The 17,382-nt window shown below is 47.7% G+C and overlaps 2 protein-coding genes across 4 annotated transcripts in view; one reads left to right on the top strand and one right to left on the bottom strand.

The window, feature by feature from the left end:
- Window positions 1–622: 622 nt before the first annotated feature.
- Tex46 (testis expressed 46) lies at window positions 623–11,479 on the bottom strand. Of its 2 annotated transcripts, XM_090335596.1 has the most exons (4): window positions 11,271–11,479; window positions 8,521–8,690; window positions 6,925–6,978; window positions 623–1,685 (listed from the first exon to the last, which is right to left on the bottom strand). In XM_090335596.1, exons 2-4 carry the CDS (start codon window positions 8,551–8,553, stop codon window positions 1,383–1,385), a joined length of 390 nt encoding a protein of 129 aa, XP_090191722.1. In that variant the 5' UTR covers window positions 8,554–8,690; window positions 11,271–11,479; the 3' UTR covers window positions 623–1,382. The 2 variants fall into 2 exon arrangements, with proteins under 2 accessions (XP_090191722.1, XP_090191721.1); XM_090335595.1 differs by lacking the exons at window positions 8,521–8,690; window positions 11,271–11,479 and adding an exon at window positions 8,180–8,489.
- Window positions 11,480–11,673: 194 nt separating this feature from the next.
- The window catches only part of Kdm1a (lysine demethylase 1A), a 57,281-nt gene continuing 51,572 nt past the window's right edge, over window positions 11,674–17,382 (top strand). Inside the window, exons 1-2 of one of the 2 annotated variants that reach the window (XM_090335593.1) lie at window positions 11,674–12,124; window positions 16,373–16,538. In XM_090335593.1, the coding sequence (XP_090191719.1) occupies window positions 11,759–12,124; window positions 16,373–16,538 (532 nt within the window). In that variant the 5' untranslated portion in view covers window positions 11,674–11,758. The remainder of the gene's footprint in view (window positions 12,125–16,372; window positions 16,539–17,382) is intronic. The other variant, XM_090335594.1, reaches the window with a different exon arrangement.

The raw sequence follows: 17,382 nt of genomic DNA, 5'->3' as shown, positions 1-17,382 counted from the left end.
TGCTCTGCTACAAGTAACACCCCATATCTATAAAGTGGATAAACAGGTCTGGAGACATGGCTCAGCAGTAGAGCACCTAAGCTCTACTCATGTTTCCTAGGTGGAAACATGAGACCCTGAGTTCAAACTCCAGGAATCACCCACCCCCAGAAAACCACATGGTATTTGTGCTGAGGGGTGACCCCAGCCTGGCATCAGGTCATGCTGAGTCCCAGCAAGATGGTTCTCCCTGCAGAGCAGCTCAGGGTGAAGCCAGCCTGCCTCTGACAACACTTGTTCACACATCTTTTAACCCCAAATTCACCAGCTCTCGTCCCTCAGTAGCAGAGCAGCTCTGGCTAGAACTTTAACATGGCTTGTTTCTGTCCTTTTTATAGTTGTATCCAAGTTAAGCCACTATTTTAAATGTTTATGTATTTGAAAAATTAATTTACAGAAAAATCTTTTATTTTCCCTTGAGGCCACTTAAGATGGCAAATTTAACAGGGCAGCACTGAGTCCCACGCTCCGAGGGCTCACAGCCGGGGCAAACAGACACGAATGTCAAATGTTTGGCATCCTCTGACACGGCTTGACGCTTGGATGTGATGACTGGTGAAGGAGCGGAAGGCCAGAAAAGAGCTCAAGGGCCTGGACAGCCCAGGAAGACGGTAGGGTTTTATTTTGGTCTCCAGCTCAGGAGCCACAAGGTCAATGTCAGAGCTCTCCTGGGCAGCACTTGCTCTGGCCTCTCAGAACAAGGGGAGAAGGAAGACAGAAACAGGTAAGGTGAGGGTGGCAGAGGACACCTAGGAAAGAGGAAGGAGCGGGCTCCAGAGCCCTGTTGGCTTGGATTTGACCTGCTGTATGCCGTGGGTGGTGAGGTGACCTGGCAGCCTCTGGTCTTCCTGCACGCTACAATGTGACCAGACATTCCCTAACTGGGTTTTACTGAGTGAGTGCTGCGGTTTGTCTGCCAACAGTTCGCCAGTGTAAGGGTCCTGGGACACGGTATAGTACCTTTAGGACTTAGAGGGAAGGTATTAGGTTATTGGGGTTCTGTCATCTGCAAGGATGCTCCTATCAGGGACTAGGGACTGGATTGGTTACTTTGGGACTGGATTGGTTTGTTACAAGAGTTTTTCTCTTACTTCCTTTCTCATCACATGACCTGTCTCTTTGCCTTTGTCTGGCTCTGGCCCTCTGTCTCTCTCCCCCCCCCCCCACACACACACTTGCTCCCACCGCATGGCGCTATCCACTGTATTCTTGGTTCTCTAGAAGTGTGGACTCAATCACCCTCTTCATACTGTTCCCAATCTCAGGTAATTTGTTATAGGAACCACCACAAGAAAAAGGCACTGAATCAAGACATCAGCAGCAGAGGGCAGCCCACTTCAGTCTCATTCAGTGGGAAAGCTGGAAGTACAATCAGAGATGGTAGAGAAAGCGGACTCCTGCCTCCGTGTTCTGTATTTTCTCCTGGGGTAGTTCCAGTGTCTGCTAGACCGCCCTTGGTGGTTGATCTTATTCCACATGAGGAACATCTGGTTTTCCAAGACCTTCAGCTTCATCTCACTGAACACCAGGCGCTGGAGGATCTTGTCCTGGAGGGCAAAGCAGGCATGTACCTTCTCGATATCTTTCATGCTCATAGCTCGGTCGTTGGGGTTGGCTTCGGAAATTGCTGGTTTCTGTTCCCCCTCCTAGGCTCCCCACCAGGAAAAAGAACAAAGTCGATTAGCAATGGTAACATCTTCCCTCCCTAAACACCTGTTCTACTTAACTTCTTACTTATGTATTATTTTGGCGGGGTCTCGCTGTGTAGCTCAGGTCGTCCTTGAGCTCTTGATCCTCATGCCTCAGCCTCTTGTGTTCTGGGATTACAGGTGTGTGCTACAATGCTCAGCTCCGTACCATTTTCTTAACTACTAATCAGTGCTCACACTTTCTAGCAAGGAGAACATCTTTGCCACCATTTGTGAGTGAAAGGATCAAGGTGTCACCAGGCACTGATAACTCACACCTGTAATCTTAGCTACTAAGGAGGCCAAGATCCAAGGATTGTGGTTTGAAGCCAGCCCAGGCAGCACAATCTTTGAGTCTATTATGTCCAGTTCATCTCAAAAAAGCCAGAAAGCTCAGTGACAAAGTGTAGGACCTGAGTTCAAATCCAGGACCAGCAAAAGAAAAACTGTTGGGGGTTGGGGGTGGGGCTGGGGCTGGGGATGTATTTCACTTGTAGAAGGTTGCCTAGCATGTAAGAGGCCCTCTTCCCATCCCCAGACCCACTAAGCTAGAATAAAATAAATAGGCCAGGAGTTTGGCCTAGTGGTAGTGTGCTTGCCTAGCATGCAGAAAGACCCAGACTTGATTCCTCAGTACCACATACATAGAAAAAGCCAGAAATGGTGCTATGGTTCAAGTGGTTGAGCTCTCGTCTTGAGAAAGCCCAAGAACAGTGCTCAAACCCCAAGTTCAAGCCTAGGAGTGGCAAAATAAAATAAAATGTAATAAAATAGAATTAGGGTCCAGAGAGGGAAGATCACTTTTTCATTTTCATAAGGCTTCAAATTCCCAAGATCCACTTGTCTCAGATTCAAAGGAATAATCTAATTATAGAATATATAAAGCCCTGAACCTTAATATATGTCTCCCAAAATTTGCCCTTTCTGGGCAATTTGACAGGCCAGTGAGACCTCATACCACAGTCTCTGTGGTCTTATGACATGCTCTGGTCTCTGTGACCCTCATTAATCTTCCTCTGCATGAACAATCATGCTATTTTTTTTTTGTTTTGATTCAGTTAGAGACTTATGAGCTTAAAACATTTTAAAAAGAAATATCCCAATGGGTATAAAAAGTTTAACAAATTCCTGTGTTGTCATACATGCTTAAGTAAAGTATCACCAACATACCGAGAGTCCCTGTTGCTCCCTCCCACTGTGTTTCTCTTCCCGCCCCATTGCCATTTGCCTTGCTTTACTACTGACTTCTTTCATGGAAAATTGTATTCTTTGGGAGGCTGTTTGTCCTCCCTGGAGGGCAATGCCCAGAGATATCTTTTGTTTTTGCGCAAGCCAAGAGGGGACGTTCTATACTGGCATCTGCATACAGAGCATGAGATACTGCTAACCTTGTAGCCATGCACAGGATGACGGACCCTCTACACAAAGACTATCCATCAGCACAGTGCCAAGGATGAGGCATCTTGCCTTAAATACTTTCTTTTTTTTTTGCCAGTCCTGGGCTTGGGCTCAGGGCTTGAGCACTGTCCTTGGACTTTCTCAAGGCTAGCACTCTACCACTTGAGCCTCAGCACCACTTTCGGCTTTTTGCTATGTATGTGGTACCGAGGAATCGAACCCGGGTCTTTGTGCATGCTAGGCAAGCACTTTAACCACTAGGCCAAACTCCTGGCCCCTGCCTTAAATACTTTCACAATGGGCTGGGAATGTGGCTTAGTGGTAGAGTACTTGCCTAGCATGCATGAAGCCCTGGGTCTGATTCCTTTGTACCACCTACAAAGAAAAAGCTGGCTGTGTGGCCCAAGTGGTAGAATGCTAGCCTTGAGCAAAAGAAGCTCAGAGACAGTGCCCAGGCCCTGAATTCAAGCCAAACACACACACACACACACACACACAAAACCCTTTCATTAGACACATGCCTACAGGAACAATAAAGGCTTTGCACACATGCTTTGAAACATTAGGTAAAACCTGCCCTCCTTCAATTAGGAACATCTTTGCATGCCTCTGAGTTACATGAAAGGTTTGTCCTCCAGCCACAGCGCTGCTGGAGGTGGGAACCTTCCAGAGGTAGAGCCTCATGGAAGGCGTTCGGGTGATTGGGAGCATACTCTGAAAGGATTGTGGGACCTTGATCTTGTGGCTCTCATTTCCTGTCACAAGGGGAGCCGCTTTTGCTTCTCTATGTAATGATGTATTCTCCATCCTCTGTGCCACTAGAGTTTGAAAGCAGGGAGTCTGCCCAATCATGGACTGCAGTCTCCAAAATGGCCCTTTTCTCCTTATGATTGTTTCAGGCACTGGTTATGGTAACAGGAAGCTGGCTAACACATTGGCACGTTCCATGAGCCTTTCAGCTGTCCTCCTCACTGGATTTTAGAGTCATAACTGAGCTGGTAAGTCTCTCTAGGGTCATCTGCTCATTGAAACATGACGTGGGAGGACTGGGGAATGACACAGCACCTAGATGGGGAGCTAGGAATGCTGATGCTGAGGTGATGAGAAGGCAGTACGTCCTGGATGCTAATGGTGAGGGAATGAGTGGTGATACATAACAGGGTCTTCCTCACAGCCCTCATGGCCATGATACCCCTGCCAGACACGCTGGAGGAGCTGATGATGCATAGCCCAGGCACATACAAAGAGTTGATGACACTTCCACTCAGCTTTCCGCACTGACAACCTCCATATCTCACCCCCCACCCCAGTGTCCCCAGGCTTGAGGTCTTGAGACCTCCAGTGCAGCTCCTTCTTGACATCTCCCTCCTCCACAGGACACAGGGTGCCCTGTGCTTTGCTTTGCAGTGATAGATTTTCTTTCTGTCTCAATCTCCAGTGTGTCTGTCCTTGAGCTCTTTCTTGGATGAGAGCAAGAACTTTGCATCCTCCAGATCCGGTGACCTGAAGCAGTTCACATATTTTGGTGAGCCAAGCCAGATGGTTAAGGAACAAGGGATTTTATTCTCCTTTGATTCTGGTAAGCCTACCCAACTTCTTAGCAATATTGGGGGATTGTCTTAAATTTTGCTCTCACCCTGGACTCTTTTCTTATAAAATCTACACTATTAACAGGGTGCATTGGCCCACACCTGTAATGTCCGAGAAGTGGAGATGGGTAGGGTGGAAGTTCATAGCCAACCTGGGGAAAGAGTTAACAAGCTCCCATGGAGCTAGGCAGCAGGCAGGCATAAGCAGGATGACTGTGGTCTAAAACTGGACTCTGATAAAAACATAGACCCTTATTTAAAAATAGCTAACCATCGCCAGGCATGGTGGCTCACACCTATAATCCTAGCTACTCAGGAGGCTGAGAGCTGAGGATGGAGGTTCAAATCCAGTCCGGGCACTAAAGAATCTGAGACACTCATCTCCAGTTAACCACTAGAAAATGGGAATTGGTGCTGTGGCTCAAGGGGTAGGGTGGTAGCCTTGAACTGAAGAGCTCAGGGACATCACCCAGGCCTAGAGTTTAAGCCCCATGACTCACCGAAAAATAAAATAAATAAAGCAAGCAAGCAAGCTAACCAAAGTGCTGTGAGGCTGGCCTAGTGGTAGAGTGCTTGCCAAGCATACACAAAGCCATGGGTTCAATTCCTCAGTACCACATACATATAAAAGGCTAGAAATGGTGCTGTGGCTCAAGTGGTAGAGTGTTAGCCTTGAGAAAGCTCAAGGATAGCGCTCAGACTCTATAAGTTCAAGCCTGAGGACTGGCAGAAAAAAAAAATAGCTAACCAAAAAAACAGCTGGAGGCATAGCTAAGTGACAGAACACCTGCCCAGCAAGTGAAGTGTGAGCTCAAACTCTGGGACCGACCCCTAAACAATGTTTCTCTAAATCAGGTGCAGGTGGCTCATGCCTATAATCCTAGGTACTCAGGAGGCTGAGCTCTGAGGATCAAGGTTTAAAGCAAGTCTGGCAGAAAGTCTGAGACTAACCAGGAAAAGGCTTTTCCTGGCCTAAGTGGTACGCAACAGCCTTGGGCAGAAAAGGTGATAGTATGAAGCCTTTAGTTCAACTCCAATATCAGCCCAAAAAAAGAAAGAAAAAAGGTTTATCTAATGGAAATTATGATGCAAATACTTTTAAGTGCAAAGAATGAATCTTTAGAGATTTCAGTGTAGTACTGGAGTTTGATCTTGAGTCCTTGTACTCAGGAAGGTGCTCTACTAGTTAAACCTCCAGCCAAACAGGATAATTCCATGGATGTGTGCACTAGGACAGGGGCTTCATGCTCTTGCTCAACTGTCTTTCTCATGGCTGGTGCTTTCCCACATGAGCCATACCTCTGGTCCAGCATTTTGCTGATAGGCTGTAAATGGAGTCACACAGACTTTTCTGCCCATGCTAGATTCAAACTTCCATCCTACAAGTCTCAGCCTTCTAAGTTGCTAAGATTACAGGTGTGAACTAGCACCCTGTGAAGATTAATTTTTTTCTTTTTTTTTTGCCAGTCTTGGGGCATGAACTCAGGGCATGAACACTGTCCTTGGACTTTCCTCAAGGTTAACATTCTACCACTTGAGCCACAGCACCACTTCTAGCCTTTTCTGTTTATGTGGTACCGAGGAATTGAACCTGGTCTTCATGCATGCTAGGCAAGCATTCTACCATTAGGCCAAACTCCTGGCTCCCAGCTAAGATTAATTTTTTTTCCTGTCAGTCATGGGACATGAACTCTGGGCTTGGGAGTTGTCCCTGAGCTCTTCCGCTCAAGGCTACTGTCCTACCCCTCGAGCCACCGCACAACTTCTGGTTTTCTGGTGATTAATTGGAGATAAGAGTCTCATGGAGTTTAGTGCCCAGGCTGGCTTTGAACCTCGTTCCTCATATCTCAGCCTCCTGAGTAACTAGCATTACAGGCGTGAGCCATTGTGCCCAGCTAAGATTAATTCTTAAAGATCTATGTTTTGATACCCAAAGGGGCTACTACTTGTCATAAATTGAGATCCTGCTCTCTCATGCAGGCAGCTGGTCTCATTGTTGTCTGACTGCTAGACTCCTACGTAGTAGAGTTTCAGGAGGTCTCAGAAGTAGGACTGAGTCACCTCTCTAGGGCAGGCTGGCATGCCCCTCCAGACTGTGGCAAGGTGGTCACTGACCATACTTTAAGGAACGTTGCATCTGTTTGTCAAGGTAGAGTGGCCATGGTGCCCAGGCACAGGAAATTCCAGAGAATCTGAGCCACGATACTCACCTCTTTTCCTTGTTTCTTTTCTTCTTCCTTCTTTGTTCCAGGTGCAGAGCAGAACTAAACAAGATGGATGACATTTTTAGCATTAAAGAATTAGGATTTTAGCTGAATGCTGGTGGCTCACACCTGTAACCGTTGCTGCTCAGGAGGCTGAGATCTGAGGATTTTGGTTCAAAGTCAGCCCAGGGAGGAAAGTCTGCAAGACACTTATTTCCAATTAAGCACTAAGAAGCCAAAAATGGAGCTGTGGCTCAAGTGGCAGAGTGATAGCCTTAAGTGAAAAGGCTAAGAGACAGCGCCTAGGCCTTGAGTTCAAGCCCCAGGACTGACATAAAGGGTTTTTTTTCCCCATCTACCAATGATAGTGTCCAGGGATTCAGCCAGGACCTCAAGATGAGCGCCATCAACAGGCAGGACTTGTCAAGCTCTGCCCACGCCCCTTTCCGCCACCACAGCCTCAGACATTATCCAACAACACCTCCGAGGCCAACAGCTACACAAGAACTACTTTCCAAGGGAAGACATCTGCAGCCCCTTATAAGATTGTAAGACCCACACTTCGAGGGTGTACTGATAGAGGAGACAGGTGGAGAGTTAGGAAGCCTGATGGCTAAGAACACGGAATCACATCTTGGACTGCTGCCATTAAAGGAATGATTCATGATATACAACGAGGTCTTCTTTACCTGCCCAGCCTACAAAAAATGACAGCTCAGCTCTAACCTTCCAAAGCCATGAATTTCCTAGCTGACATACAGAAAGGGTAGACAACACATGACTCAGTCTGCAGAAGTGAATGGCACACACACCCAGTTTTCAGGACTGATTGCCCATGTCCATAGACTTCCCAATAAAACCTGAGGTCCTGGGCCTTCAGCACAACTCCTTCTTGAACTAACACACAGGGAGGGTGTACCTTTGCTTTGCTTTGCACTAATAGACCTGCTTCTGCTTCAGGCTTCACTGTGTCTGTCCTTAAATTCTGAGATGAGACCAAGAACTTTCTGGCTCATGAGCCTGGTAACAGGTGAAAGGATGGCCCTTATTTTACAACTAAGGCAACTGAGACCTTGGAGAAGGAAGTGACTCATCTGCCATCACCCAAGGGAAAGCCAGAGAGCAGAAACTGAGACCAGAGTTCTCAACTCCTGAGCAGTCTTGTCCCCTTAACCTGATACCTTCTCAGCAATCCCTCATCTCCAGTCTAATGGTAATGGTTCCATAACTCCTAGCTAAAACTAAGCCCCCTCTTACTTACCTGCTGGGGATGGGGTTCAGAGGGCTGGGGTGTGAATTCATGTCTGACAAGCCAGTTGCTAAGCAACAACAGAAAGAGTAGGAACCCAAATAAGACTGGCTTATAGCTAATTAGCCAGGCCAGTACTGCTCCGATGGTGCCTGAGGAAGCAAGAATCCCATGGAAACTCCTAAAAAGAAATATTAGTTCCCCCAACATTGTGGTATGGAGGAGGTCAGGCCCCAGGATCCTGCCTCAGTCCCTTCCATGACAGAAGTCACGGCCACCCACTCTGTCACTTCCCTCTCCCACTCAGCTTCCGTGTAACAATAATATGAACTACTGTGTTTTAAAACACCCACCATGTGACAAACTCTTGACAGGCAGTCTCCCATTATCACCTCATGGTGTCCTCATAACAGCTGGGTGATGTAGGTCTTAGCGATATTGCTGTCATTCAGCAGTACTTCCGGTCTAACCACAGGGAGCAAGATGGCCAATGGTTCACAGTACCTACTGATGGTGGGCGGGTCTACAAGAAAAAGTGATCAGAACCTGGACATAAGGCGTAAAGATTATCGTGTGCACTTTCACAGTCACCTAACCAGCCTGCCTGTTGGTCCCTGAGACTTTAGGCCCTAAAGTTTAGGGGAAGGTAATTTTTTGACTCATACTTTGATAGTGATCAGGGTATTAACTTTTAGAAAATAGCTAAGTTGCACTATCAATTCCACTTCTAGAATTGAAAGCAGGTTCTGGAGATACTTGTATATCATGTTCACAGCAGCATTCGCAGACAAGTGTCAAATAGGTGTGTAGATTAAAAATACGTAATTTAGCTGGGTGCCAGTGGCTTCCACCAGTCATCCTAGCTATGCAGGAGGCTGAGATAGGAGGATGCAGTGGGAAGCTGGCCTAGGCTGGCTGTGAGATTGGAAAAGTCCCTGCGAGACTCTTATCCCAATTAACCACTCAAAAGCCATAAGTTGTGGTAGTGTGCTGCCAGGTGCCAGTGGCTCACGCCTGTCATCCTAGCTACTCAGGAGGCTGAGATCTGAGGCTCGTGGTTCAGACCCAGCCCAGGCTTGAAAGTCCATGAGAATCTAACCACCAGAAAACTGCAAGTGGTGCTGTGGCTCTAGGGTAGAGCGCTAGTCTTGAGAAAGCCCAAGAACAGTGGCCAGGCTCTGAGTTCAAGACCCAGGACTGGAAAAAAAAAAGTAAATTTATAATGTTATTTCCTAACTTATTTTGACATAGTTTTTGTGTAATGGAAGACTTAGCTCCCAACACTTCTTCCATTCCCACCTCATCATCCCTCCTTCAAACCCATCAACAACCCCCAAAACTCTTTTTCTCTGTTCTCTCAATAATAAACACTTGGGTTGAAACAGTATTTGTGGATTATGTTTATTATGGCCCTGTGAATAGAGTTCATAGCTGTGACACTGCCAAGTGTTATATTTTCTTTATCTTATAGGGTCTTTTTCTTCTTCTTGGACTTAGTTGTATAACCTTTTTTTATTTTTCCTCTTGTGTACTGCGAATTGAACCTAGGAATTGATTACCCTCAACCCCTTCACCACTTCCGCCATACTCCTCCAGCCCTTTTGTTTGCATTAAAAAAATTTCTCTCTGCCAGCCCTAGGGCTTAAACTCAGGGCCTAAGCACCGTCCTTGGGCTTTCTCAAAGCCAGCCCTCTACCACTGCAGCAACAGCATCACTTCCAGCTTTTTCTCTGTATGTGTCACGGAGGAACCAAACCCTGGTCTTCATGCATGCTAGGCAAGCACTCTACCACCAGGCCAAACTCCCAGCCCCTGCATTTTGTTTTTTTTTTTGTTTTTGTTTTTTTGTTTTTTTTGCCAGTCCTGGGCTTGGGCTCAGGGCCTGAGCACTGTCCTTGGACTTTCTCAAGGCTAGAGCTCTACCACTTGAGCCTCAGCACCACTTCTGGCGTTTTTCTATGTATGCAGTACCGAGGAATCGAACCCGGGTCTTCGTGCATGCTAGGCAAGCACTGTACCACTAGGCCAAACTCCCAGCCCCTGCATTTTGTTTTAACATGGGATCTGGCTAACGTTGCCCAAACCCGTCCAGAACTCGATTATTCTGCCTTCAGTTCTTGAGTAGCTGAGATTACGTAGATGCATGACCACATCCTGCTTGAAAACAAACAAAACTCATTGAGGTTCAGTTTGCATAAAACAAACATGATTCTTCTACACATATCAATGAATTTTGATAAAAAGTTACAACGTTTGGACCATCATCCCAAACAAGATATATAATTTTCCTCTCAAACAGGGACTGGCTCAAGTGGAAGAATGCTTGCCTAGGAAGAAGCTTTCCTCTCCTTACTCCTATTTTTTTTCCTCTTGCTCTTTTGCAGCCAACCTTCTCTATCCTAAGCTGGCTAGATTTCATCACCACAGAGCAGTCTTGAACCTCATGTAAATATAATCGCGCGTGGTGCGCACGCGCGTGTGTTTAGATGTGTGTAATAATCAGAAAGAAATTGGAAGAACACAGGACCTGGTTCCAAGATTGGGTCCTTGAGTCGTTATGTGAGAGGTAGAGGAATGGGTTGGGGGAGTTGGGGAGTGTGGAGGATGTGGGGGATGGGGAGAGAATGAGAATGGGGGATGGGATGGGTGGGATCATGGGATGGGATGGATGGGAGAATGGGATGGGGTGTGAGATAAGAGTGTGGGGTGGGGGGATTGGTGGGGGTGTGGTATGAGGTATGGGGGATGGGATAGGGAGTTGGGGTGTGGGGGAGATGGACAGGATGATGGGATGGGGTTTGTATGGGATGAGTGGGGGGATGGGATGGGGTTTGTGTGGGATGAGTGGGGGAATGGGATAGGGGTGTGGGATGGGTGTGGGATGGGGATGTGGGGGGATGGACAGGGGGATGGGATGGGGTTTGGGATGTGGGGGATGGACAGGGGGATGGGATGGGGTTTGTGTGGGATGAGTGGGGGAATGGGATAGGGGTGTGGGAAGGGTGGGGGATGGACAGGAGGATGGGGGAGGGTCCTGACGATAAAGTCCATAAACGAAGGTCAGAGAATTACAGCGATTCCACCAGAACCCGAATTTCCTCACTTTCCTCCAAGTTCCTCCTCTGAAACTCCAGCGTTCTTTCCAGTTTCCCTCAGTGACCGCAGGGCCTTTGAAAGCGAAGACCTTCAATCCCTTGTCTGGTCCTAAGTGTTGTCACGCCGGCTGACGGGCCCCACGGGCGAGTGCGAGCATGAGTGAGTGAGAGGTGGAGAAGGGGCGGTTGAGGGGAGGCCCCGCCCACGCGTCCCCCGGGAGCCCGCTGGGCGCAGGCGGACTCCCAGCCGAGGGCGGCGCTCTAGGCCGGCACCTGGCCGCTCTAGCCGCCAGGCCGCCGCTCTATGGTACGGGGAGGCGGGGCCTGGGGGCGGCTCGGGCTCTTTTTGTCTCCACGCGGCGGGAGCGCGCACCGCGCGTGCGTGAGCGGTGGCGGCAGCTGGATTCACCCGGACCGTGTGAGGCGAGGCGGCGCGGGACCCACGGAGCGGCAGTCGGAGCGGCCCCTGCGGCCGGCGGCGGCCAGGCGGCCGGAGATGTTGTCCGGAAAGAAGGCGGCGGCGGCGGCGGCAGCGGCGGCGGCGGCGGCGGCGGCGGCGGCGGCGGCCGGGACCGAGGCCGGCCTCGGGACGGCGGGCGGCGCCGAGAACGGCTCGGAGGCGGCCGCGCCACCCGCGGGCCTGGCAGGCCCCGCCGAGGTCGGGCCGGGCGCGGTCGGGGAGCGCACCCCGCGCAAGAAGGAGCCTCCGCGGGCCTCGCCCCCGGGAGGTCTGGCCGAGCCCCCGGGATCTGCGGGGCCTCAGGCCGGGCCCACGGTGGTGCCGGGCTCTGCGACCCCCATGGAGACCGGAATAGCGGAGACCCAGGAGGGGCGGCGGACCAGCCGGCGCAAGCGGGCTAAGGTAAGAGCCGACCCCTGCCCCGCGACGCGGCCCCGGACCCCGCCGGCCCCGGCCGCCCCGGTGGGCGCGCGGCCGCCTGCCCGACGGCTGGGGCGGGGAGCGGAGCAGGTCTCCTTTGTGCCCGGACCGGCGGACGCGGGGACCGGCGGGGGGGGCAGGTTAGGACGCCGTTCTCGTCGAGTCCCCTGAGCCTGGCATCTTCTGGCCGGGGAAAATGGCTTCCCGACGTGGAGTCAGCTGGAGATGTTGGAGACACGGCTGTTGGTCACCGATTTGAAGCTGTTGAGCTGGGTGGTGGCTCCTTGGTTGTTGCTAGAGAAATCGTGTCAGGGTACTGGAAAGAAAGGGAGCTACTGCTGTTATCCCTCCGCCTCATTGTTATTATTATTATTATTAATGCTCATACTGGTGATGATGATGATCATCAAACACCTGCCATCAGCCAGGATTTTGCGTCTTTGTTTTTACCCTCCCAGTGGCCTTCTGAGAAAGCCAGTGAACAAGGTCGAATGTCCATATGAATCAAAGTACAAGTCTATGGGAAGAAAAAAAAGACTTGGTACCAGACAGGACGTAAAAGACAATACCTGCCTCATTTTTCTTCTGTGTGCCCGTTGCTGTGTTCACAGCAGCGCCCAAATGTTCCTCTCGCTGTACACACAGGCAGGTACTGTTAGCTCTGTTTTAGGAATGAGGCATCCAAGTTAAACAACCGAAGTCACCTGGATAAGTAAACCCCATCACACTGTGTTGTGATGGAGGGGATTTAGCCTCCCAGAACAAAGGGTCACATGGGACAATAACTCTTCAGGGCACAGGGGTGGGGCAGGGTTTGCCTGTTGATGTGAACTTTACCTGGAGATGTCATATTCTGATGGAAAAAACAAATGGAATTTATGAGTAATTCATAAGTAGCCTGGGGCTGTTGCCCAGTGGTAGAGCCTTGGCCTAGGCAAGGCCAGGTAAGGTCCTGGGTTCCATGAAAAGAGTGTGTTAAGTAATTGATAAGTACAAAATTACCTGTAGTTTTACGTTATTAATGTCAGGTCTCATGTTTCACCTGGCTGGTCTCAAACTTGAGCTGAAATCCTCCCACTTTATCTTCTGGAGTGGCCAGGAAAATGGTGGTTGGAAGGACTGGTGCCTGCCACCCTGGCTGCTGTGTATCATTTTTGTTTGTTTATTTATTTATTTTTTTGCCAGTCCTGGGCTTGAGCTCAGGGCCTGAGCACTGTCCTTGGACTTTCTCAAGGCTAGAGCTCAACCACTTGAGCCTCAGCACCATTTCTGTTTTTTTTTCTATGTATGTGGTACCAAGGAATTGAACCTGGGTCTTCATGCATGCTAGGCAAGCACTCTACCACTAGGCCAAACTCCCGGCTCCTGTGTATCATTTTTAAGCACAAATACCAAGTCATTGGGGATGAAGTGCTTCTTGAGATGAGTGTTATTGAGACTGAGAGCCCTCAGTGTGATTTGTCTGCTTGAGGTTAGTGACCCGTAATAGTAACCATGGTGGATGAAGTGGCCAGAAATGTGTGGGCAGAATTAATAACAGATTTGGGATTCTTCACATAGAATAAAAGTTACCATTTTTCAGGTATTCAATGATTTGTTTTAGCATAAGGATGTGCAATCAGCACCACAATTTTAGAATGTTCTCATCTTCTCTCTCCATACATACATATATCATATAGCTCTTTCACTTTTATGAATTTGCCTATTCTGAATTTGTTGTTGGTTGTGGGGCTTGAACAGGTCTGGGTGCTGTCCCTGAGCTCTTTTGCTCAAGGCTAGTGCTCTACCACTTGGAGCCACAATATCACTTTCTGGGTTTTTTTTTTTTTTGTTTTTTTTGGCCAGTCCTGGGCTTGAGCTCAGGGCCTGAGCACTGTCCTTGGACTTTCTCAATGCTAGAGCTCTACCATTTGAGCCTCAGCACCACTTCTGGATTTTTGCTATGTATGTGGTACCAAAGAATCAAACCCTGGTCTTCATGCATGCTAGGCTAGGCAAGCACTCTACCACTAGGCCAAACTTCCGGCCCAAATATGTCCTTTTTTTTTTTTTTTTTTTTCTGCCAGTCCTGGCTTGAACTCAGGGCCTGAGGCTCTACTACTTGAGCCACAGCACCACTTCCAGCTTCTTTCTATGTATATGGTACCAAGGAATCGAACCCCAGTCTTTGTGCATGCTAGGCAAGTACTCTACCTACCACTAGGCCAAACTCCTGGTCCATTTCCTGTTTTTGTGTGATACTTTTCAGCCCTGGCTGGCTTTGAACTGGAATATTCAGATCTCAGCCTCCTCAGTAGCTAGGATTATAGACATGAACCACCAGTGCCCAACTTACTCTGATAATTTATATGAAATCATGTAAGGTTTAATCGTGTAGTTCAGTACTTCATAGCTCTTATGTATGTTTTTTCTGGCTCCTTACTTTCTAGTTGCTTGCCAAAGTAAGCACATTGCTCATTTGTCATCTGAAAAGTTTAGAGCAAAGCCAGGTGCTGGAGGCTCATGTCTGTAAATCCTGGCTACTCAGGAATCTGAGATCTGGGAATCACTGTTAAACCAGCGTAGACAGGGAAGTTTTGAGACTCTCATCTCCAGTTAACCACTAAAAGGACTGAAATGGGAGTGTGATAAAAGTGCTAGCCTTGAGAGGGGGCGGGGAGGGAGTGTTCTAGGATAATGAAGAATTACCAAAATAAAAATCCTACAAGCCAGGCTCATGCCTGTAATCCTAGTTCCTCAGGAAGCTGAAATTTGAGGATCTTGGTTCATAGCCAGCCAGGGCATGAAAGTCCATGAGACTCTTATCTCCAGTTAACCACCAGAAAACCAGAAGTGATAGAGAGCCAACCTTGAGCTGAATAGCTCAGGTACAGCACCCAGGCCCAGAATTCAAGCCCCATGGCCCATTAAAAAATAAGTAAATAAATAAACCTTGTGTTACCAAAATAAATTCCAACTTTTTTTTTCCCCTGTGCCAGTCCTGTGGCTTGAGGTCAAAGCTTAGGTGCTATCCCTGAGCTTTTCTTGCTTAAGACTAGTGCTCCACCACTTTGAGTCATAGCTCCATTACTGGGTTTTTGGTGATTAGAGATCAATCTCATAGACTTCCTTACCCACGCTGCCTTTGAATGGTGATCCTCAGATCTTAGCCCCCTGAGTGGCTAGGATATTTATCCTTTTGTTTAACCATTTGATGGATAGTGTGGCTAAGTACACTGATGTATATTTTGTATATGAGCTGATATTTTCACTTCTTCATAAGTCTATAATATCTAGAAGTAGAACTTACAGTGTGTTTTTGTTGAAGTTATAGTATATTCATTGTAAGTACACAGTGACAAAAATACCCATAACAACTAATTTTTAGGAGTTGTAGGGAAACTCAATCAGCAATTTAAATTAGTCCGTGCTATAATAAAAAAAATATATAGATCAAGTTAAATTAACACAGAATTGTTTCATGAGGTTTTAGTCTTACTTTATTTTGGTGTTAGGCATACGGCTTGAACTTAGGGCCTGGGAGCTGTTCCTAAGCTTTCTTCCTTAAGTCTAGTGTTTGAGCCATAGCTTGAGCTATAGCTCTGTTTCTGGCCTTTTTGGTTGTTAAATTGGGGATAAGAGTCTCATAGACTTTTCCTGCCCAAGTTGGTTTAAAACCAGGACCCTCAGATCTCAGACTCCTGAGTACCTAGGATTACAGATTTTAGCCACAGGCACTTGGCAGAAGGCTTTAGATTTTTAATAATTACCTATTATAAACTAGTTTTTTGCTATATTCACATTTCCTTTAAAAGTTGAAGTTAGAAAGCTATTCGTGCTGGGCACAGTGGCTCACGCCTGTAATCCTAGCTACTCAGGAGGCTGAGATCTCAGGATCAAGGTTCATAGCCAACCCAGGCACAAAAGAACCTGAGACTTGTATCTCCAATTAACCTCTAGAAAACAGGAATTGGAGTTTGGCTCAAGGGTAGGATGGGTAGCCTTGAGCTGAAGAGCTTAGGGACAATGCCCAGGACAATGCCCAGGCGTAGGGCAGAATCCTTGCTGAAGAGCACAAGGACAGTGCCTAGGCTGACTTCAAGCCCCATAACCCACCCCCCCCCAAAAAAAAGGAAGAAAAGAAAAAGAAAGCTATTCATATTACTTATTACTAGTGGTCCCAAATAGAGTCTCTGATTTTTAGATGTTCATTGTATTTTTAAATATGTGCTGTTAATAATTTCTACATAGGTTGAATACAGAGAGATGGATGAGAGTTTGGCCAATCTCTCAGAAGATGAGTATTATTCAGAAGAAGAGAGAAATGCCAAAGCAGAGAAAGAAAAGAAACTCCCACCCCCACCTCCTCAAGCCCCACCTGAAGAAGAAAATGAAAGTGAGCCTGAAGAGCCATCTGGTAAGTAGAGTAACCAACTATGGCTTCTTCATTCTAGAAATAAGATGAGGTGGATATTAGACTTTGCAGTGTTATTTGTGTCTTCATCTTTGGTTTCTGCTTTGCTGTTGGGGCTCTTGCCTTGTGTGTCTATGTATGTGTATACATATTGGCAATTTCTGTGTGTATTTCTCTACATATCTTGGAGAAAAGGAAAGGATGGTGCTGGCAGGACAGTGGCAATGTAATTTGGCTAGTAAGTGCTGAGAGAAAACATCCTTAAACCAGTTCTGACTCATAATTTAAAGGAAATATGAATTACAAATTATTCTGGTTAAATTATGCATTTACAATATAGATTTTGTTGTTGGTGGTGGTGGTGGTTGTGGGGCTTGAACTCTAGGCCTGGGTATTGTCCCTGAGCTCTTCAGCACAAGGCTAATGCTCTACTGATTGGAGCCACAGCACCACTTCCAGTTTTCTCATGGTTAATTGGAGATAAGAGTTTCACAGACTTTTGTCCCCGGGCCGGCTGAATTGCAGTCCTCAGATCTCAATTTCCTGAGTAGCTAGGATTACTGCTGCCTGGCAGAAGAACATCTGTTCATGGCCATGAAAGTTCTTTCTCCCTCTCCCTTTCTCTGTCTCTCTCTCTGTCTCTCTCTCTCTCTCTCTTTCTCTCTCTCTTTCTTTCTCTCTTTTGCCAGTCCTGGGGCTTGAACTCAGGGCCTAGTCTCTGTCCCTGAGTTTCTTTTGTTCAAGACTAGCACTCTTTCAACTTAAGCCACAGCACCACTTCTGGCTTTTTCTGTTTATGTGGTACTGGGGATTGAACTGAGGGCTTCATGCATACTAGGCAAGCACT

This window comes from Megascapheus bottae, chromosome 6 (assembly GCF_031878675.1).
Source record: "Megascapheus bottae isolate mThoBot1 chromosome 6, mThoBot2.hap1, whole genome shotgun sequence".
Taxonomy (NCBI): domain Eukaryota; kingdom Metazoa; phylum Chordata; class Mammalia; order Rodentia; family Geomyidae; genus Megascapheus; species Megascapheus bottae.
This window is presented reverse-complemented; position numbering and strand designations above follow the sequence as displayed.